At 43.1% G+C, this 6646-nt stretch overlaps 2 protein-coding genes across 2 annotated transcripts; one reads left to right on the top strand and one right to left on the bottom strand.

Moving 5' to 3' along the window:
* Positions 1-138: 138 nt before the first annotated feature.
* SARC_11746 (hypothetical protein) lies at positions 139-1144 on the bottom strand (the record flags this gene model as incomplete). The annotated part of the gene is made up of 1 exon (XM_014294164.1): positions 139-1144. A coding segment is annotated over exon 1 (968 nt), but the record flags the coding sequence as incomplete, so codon positions are not given.
* An 821-nt stretch (positions 1145-1965) lies between these two features.
* On the top strand, positions 1966-6490 carry SARC_11745 (hypothetical protein; the record flags this gene model as incomplete). The annotated part of the gene is made up of 8 exons (XM_014294163.1): positions 1966-2097; positions 2573-2641; positions 2959-3264; positions 3838-4708; positions 5107-5216; positions 5418-5531; positions 5779-5978; positions 6258-6490. The coding sequence occupies 8 exons, from the start codon at positions 1966-1968 to the stop codon at positions 6343-6345; spliced, it is 1890 nt and encodes a 629-aa protein (XP_014149638.1). The 3' UTR covers positions 6346-6490.
* Between the last annotated feature and the right edge of the window lie 156 nt (positions 6491-6646).

The following is a 6646-nucleotide window of genomic DNA, read 5'->3' as shown; positions in this document are numbered from 1 at the left end:
TTATGTATACAGCTAACTAAACAGACATGAATAATGATATATATACATTTATATATACACACGCACACACACACATACACACACACACACATATATATATATATATAGCTAATTGAACAGACACGAATAATGACACACCTTTCAAGATCGTTTAACTGAGTATGACTGAAATTTCGTATCGTTGGCGAATTTCTGTTGCTATTCGGAAAATGCACAGCTGTTGATGATAGGTCATCGTCGCTATTCATAAGACTCCCAGGCCCTGTGCCGCCGTCGTCGCCTCGTACAAACTCGTGATTTTTCGACTCCTTCTCTAACTGAAATGTAGCGTTCTCGAGCTCCTCTTTCATCTTCTGCAATTGCGTATCCAATTCTTTGGTCCCCTTTGATGTGAACCACAAGCCTGTACCCGATAGTACCAGCAACAGGATACACACACCCAGCACTGCGTCTTTCACCTGCCATGTCGGAGTAGAGGGAAACATAGTTTCCAGTATAATCGCCTGCGACAACTTCTCCGCCTCTTTCGCCGAAAATCCCCATTTCTGCAGCATTTTCCCTTTTCCCATGGCCACCACAGGCAGTAGTTTTCCACTCACACCCTTCTCCAGTAACGCAGGCGCATATGCAGCCAAATCCGGCTTAGATGCCACCCAGGATACCACATCTTCCACTGTCCAAGAACGTACTGCACTCACCAACCAAGCGGCTTGTAATTCACCCACAGATACGAAGTCATCGTCGTCCTGGTCTGAGTCAAATAGATGGAAAGCCTTGTCTTTGCGCTTCCGTTCGCGATCATTCTCTATCAGGGATTGTAGGAACCCTGCCGATTCACGTAGATTTACTACCCCATCATTATCGACATCTATCTGTGAGTGTATAGATGCTATAGCATCGCTTTCTTGTTCGTTATTATTAATATTGTTATTCATGTTGTTGTTATTGTTACTAAGATTGTCGACTTTGGGATTGGATTTAGTGTTGCTCTGAGCTACGCTGTTCTGGCTCTTAAGTATTTCCGCATTACACAGACTGAAACATATACAGAGAAGGCATATCGACAGATGCATAAAACTCACCGGACTTCTACAAGTGCGTGACATGATGTATCTAATCCTGACATTCAACTCACACCTCTACGCATACAGAACGACTTGTAATTGTAGCTTTTGAGTGCATGTCGAGTGTTATATACTATCTCCCGAAAGGCTTTCGGCCTGAACCTTCATTTTTGTATTTTTTTAATTATCATTTGTATTTGTTTTAATATAGATATCTGATTGTCGATTTGCGTGCGGCCGCCAAAAAAAAAAAGGAATGATCTTGCGTTTTCGAAAGGCTTTTTTTTTTCATACCTATTTTCGTGCTTTTATAAAAAAAACAAAAACAGGCTCATTTCCAGAAAACATCTCGAAACCCAAGTCAGCCGATTGTGCGACGTGCGACCTAGCATGCCCGTGAGAACTGAGAACCAGTTGCATCCCAAACATTGCACACTTTTCAGCTATTCTCGTCTCTTGAAACGACAACAGACAAATCAGTGAATCACAAATGTGTTGCCCCACTCGCGGCTGGCGCTATTTAACGTCAACGGGTCTCTTTGAAATAAGCCAATATTTCGGTATACTTTTTTATATACATTAAACGGTTTGTATGATCTCTCGGGGCGTCTTATTGGTTTGTAAAAATAAAACTGAACGCAACGGTTATTTTTAGAAAATACACGTATATCATATAACGTTTTGGCTTTATTTTTGGCTTTAACCCCCGAGTCAAGATGAGACTCTCGCGGGCAGTTATTTCACAATCCACAGTTCCAACTTCCACACTCAAAAACAGTGTGGAACTTCTGCAAGTCCTGTCATCTGTGGCAGATTAGAATGTGAAATTAAATCGGCTTTTTAGAGGCCGAGCTTTTTCTTTACATACACGCACATATATATACTCATCCCATTTGGCTGAATGCCGTGTGCACACGCATTTGCACATAGCGCTAAGGAAACGAACATGGACACCTTGTCCTACTACACATACCAAACGATAGACCAGGGCCTTATCATTGCCAATGTCGCAAGCAAGACGGCTATTGCTGAGGTTAGTCTTAAATGGGTTGAGATGCAAGTGTTAGCTTATTTGGCAATAGGGCTTTAGTCGAACTGGGCACTGGTTTCGGTGATGTGGTATAGCTACTACTACCATCCCTGTACTGAATTTAGATATGTATGAGAGTTTCTTAACCATGCAGCCTGGAAGTACTTCTATTGCCAGATATGGCGAGCACTCTTTATACTCACGGTAGTTAGCGGCGCGTATTTGTACGGATGCCTGTTCGACTGTATTGTCATCCCTTCCTCGCATATGGCACGTTGCACTTTCAAATTAACACTTCAACCGATCTATTAAAGATAGGGCATCCTTAAATTGTGGCATACTCACGAATCGTGTATTGTTGGTCGTTCAAACAAGCGAAGGTACATTATTTCTAGAATGAAACTGCTTCTAGATTGCATTCTAACTTGGAGGTTCGCTATTTTGAGCCTATTTTTAATACTCTCTTTCGTATTCTCAGGTCTGGAATGCTGGGGCACATGTGCTCCAGTCGTCCATGTCTCGCTGGCTGAGTAATACATATGTGAAGGTAAGTCTGTGCTTTCCCTTCACCGCACCCTTCTCGAGCGTATTTATTAGTATTTGTTCGCGGTGTGGCTTTCTTGTTAATACACTTGGCGATTCGCAGCAACATACTGTAGTCACATGGCTACACATACAGTAGTCCGTTTTTTTCTTCATTTTTGCGACATAGGGCGTCAGCTGTAGTTCTCATTTGATCATCCGACTACTCGCTAGCAAAGATGATTGCATACTTCAGCGTAGTCACATTTTTGTCAGACATATCTGCTGCTAGATTTCTCAACTAAAACGCGCCTCTGTATGCAATATTTATGTGTGATATAGAATGTATGGGAAGATAAACGCAAAAGCGAGCGGATCACGAAAAACGACACGTCTGTTCTGCCCAGGAGTAATACAGCCAAAGACTTTGGCAAACGGGCCGTACAAAGGCAAGACTCCAAAGCCCTCCGAAGTAGGTCTATGTCTGGCGTTAACTACAAAGACAAAGTAGTGGAAGCCAATGCAATTGAGCAGTACCCCTCACCACCCAATTCACCGACACAATGGCGAACGAAGAAAAACAGAAGCAACCTAGACCGAGCACACAAGCACGAGAAAGTGACTACTGGATTACTAGAAGATCTTCAGGTAGGTATAGCGTTTATATTTAATTTGATTTGTCTTAAGTTGTAGTGGCTAATTGACTGACATGTGCAGTTCCATAATGACCGCAATAGTTTTTTTTCCCGTCTACTATGTTTAGATTCGCCGGTCGCGGTTTGTATATATTGGCATTGTTGTGTCGGTTTGGGGGTGTATTCTCAGAGTGCGCTTGTGCGGTAAATATGGGCGTGTGTATCAGTTGTCATGGAAGCCTGACTAGTTTCACGTTTGTTTGCGTATGTGACATTACACTATAGGAGTAAAACCACACAAATATTAAATTCTATACCACCAGTGCATACTTTTCATGCATTGTGTTTGGCCAGGTATTTGCTTATTTGGAAGCCGTGTACATATACAAACTTGCGGATACGCCTTGTACATTAGAGGTATATCCTAGGAAGGATACCCGACACTTGTTGTTATGTATCCTTCCTAGAATACGTCTCTTTCTTCGGATAACTACTTATGTAATAATATTCGCGTCATCGGCAATCAATCCCTGTGTAGTGTATGAATGTTGACCACACTGATTCTCATTCACCCACAAAACTGCAGGTATCCACCTTAGCTAACGTAAACTACCCCTTCACGGTGTGTCGCAATGTCAACCGCCGCATCTACACCGCAAGTCGCGAGGTGGCGGAATACGGCGCCGGCCAAGTGTTAAATCGGGACTATGTAAAGGCTGTCTGCATCAACGTATACAACGATATGAGCGAAAGCATGCACACCGCCATCACATCGCTTGCCACGGGCTCGGTGGTCGAGTCTCTGTTTGACATCAAACGTGTGGACAAGCGCACACACGAGCAGATGGTCATTGGTGCCGGGTACCCCTTTGTCACGTACGAGGTGATTACGGATGACGGCTACATCCTGAAGCTGGAACGCATCCCCAGATACGGCGCGACCAAGTCTGTGTTCTTGCAGCACGGTGTGTCAGATAACGCCGCTACTTTCATCATGTCGGGCACCGTGGGCGGGTTAGCGTACCGCCTGTACGACGAGGGCTACGATGTGTGGCTGGGCAACTTCCGCGGCACAGACGACAACCCGCAGCACATGGACAATCTCTCTCAGGCCGAGTACTGGAGCTTCAATCCCAACCACCACGCACTCATAGACATGCCTAGCATGCTTGAGGCCATACGCCACACCCAGGAGGTCGAGAAGGCCGCGTTGGGAGATGCAGACGGCGAGAAGCGCACGTTGACGGTGGTGTCGCACAGTATGGGCGCGATGTGTGCACTGATGTGGGTCACGCACGCGCGCATGCACAATGGCAACCACTTCGTAGACAAGCTTGTGGTCATGTCGCCTGGGGGTTACCATGCCAAGATCCCGCTGTTGTGCCGCATGGTTGGACCGCTCGTGAACATTGCCCTGCCCAGGATGCCGTTCTTGCACTCGCTGAAATGGCCGAATGGTGTGTTTGTGAGTGTATCGTGTATGCGCACTTACGTATATGTATGTATATATGCATATCGTATATATGTACGTATGTATGTATATATGTATATATGTATATAATTATCACATTACATATTTATATGTATATAATAATCATACTACATATATATATATATATATATATACATTATATATACATTATATATATATATATATATCTATATCTATATCTATATATATACGTATATTTAGATATATATATATATATATATATGCATATATGCACATATGTCTACTCAAGTTGCGGATTATCCTATGCGAGCTGCTTTCATATTCATCACGTGGCTTACCTACGGCTGTAGATTCACATAATTGTAATTGATTTAGTTTTCTCATTCGTGTACTTGTCAACAGAGGTCAGCCGAATTCTAGTGGCCAAAGCCGCCGAGGACGTCGTGGCCGCCAAACCCTTCAGTCGATTTATAGGCTTGTTTCTGGAATCTTTATTAGGAACGCCTCATACGGTATGGCGCGCATCTTTATTTTTTGAATTCATTCAAATCCTTCTTTTTTGCGCCTACAAATTACAGCATTATTTCCATCTGATTTGTTGTTGACGTCAATTTCTACCCGTTGTGCCGAATCTGAGGACTTTTCTGCCGCTCTTAATTAGTATCCTCTTTGTATCATTCTCATCTGACTTCTGTTATCCGCATACATCGCAGTACGAGCACTACGCGTTCGATGCCGTCCACAACTTCACTTTCAACATCCTAACCGGAACGCCGAAGGGAGTCTTCTACTTCTTCTGGAACAATTATTGTAAACAGCGGTTTCTGGTATGTAGCTCAACTTCTACTGTTTCGCTTGTTTGTTGCGCCAGAATAGGCATAGCCTATTTTATACCTCGGTGAACGATTCCATTGTCACTTCATTTAATATCTCAGCGTGGCCGCTTCTTATGCATGAGGATATTGACGGCACATGTCTATTTTCTGGATACTGATAGATAGTTTCAAATCGTACGACGCAAGTCCCTAATGATTTTCTAACTGTCATTTATTTCGTGGTATCCTATTGTATCAGGGTTTCGACTATGGACTGGAGGGCAACCTAGAAGAGTACGGAACAGAGGAGCCTGTCGATTTCATGGAGAACTTCGATGCCATCGACGTGCCGACATTCTTTGTAATTGGTCTGGGCGACAATTTAATCTACCCAGAGAATGTGGCGTGGCAATACTATGCGCTCAAGCGCTTTCACCCGGAACTGGCTCATCTTAAGGCGTAAGTGCCGTGTAGCTTTTCACTGTACTGTTTTAGGTTACTCGGTGTATATGTTGTCATTCATTTCTACAGAATATTGGTCAGAGTGCACCTACTGTCTGCGTTATACGCCCAGATGATACTTGTATCAGGTCTCACTCGTTCTGTGTGGTTCGCGTCAACCATCAACACTAGGTATGCGATCAATTATTTAGCATTTCTTCTTGCGAAACCTTGCGGATCCTACAAAACTACCTGTCTAATCGCATCAACGAAATTGGTATGCTTTTGTTATTGCAGGGTCGACGCCGGGCATATCGACTTCACTTATGGAATGAATGAAGAGGTCTGGCAGCTAATCACATCGGTGGTGGACGACAAATTCTGAGCCGACTAAACTTAGAACATAATGAACGTAAATCACAATACGCGATAAATTAATGAAGGGATACAATATACACTCTCAACAAAGAAATATTAGATGCAAACTGATTAAGGAAACAATAAAGTCAAAGTCCAGGCTATATCACATCACATTTGCATGCATTGTTGTGTTGGTATACATCCTCATGTATGGCAATTTCTTTCAACTAGCAACATAAACATTTGCGTACATATACACACACACACAAGCACACACACACTCACACACACACATATATATAGATATATATATATAAATAAATAAA

The sequence above is a fragment of the Sphaeroforma arctica genome (genome assembly GCF_001186125.1).
Source record: "Sphaeroforma arctica JP610 unplaced genomic scaffold supercont1.1854, whole genome shotgun sequence".
Taxonomy (NCBI): Eukaryota; class Ichthyosporea; order Ichthyophonida; genus Sphaeroforma; species Sphaeroforma arctica.
This window is presented reverse-complemented; position numbering and strand designations above follow the sequence as displayed.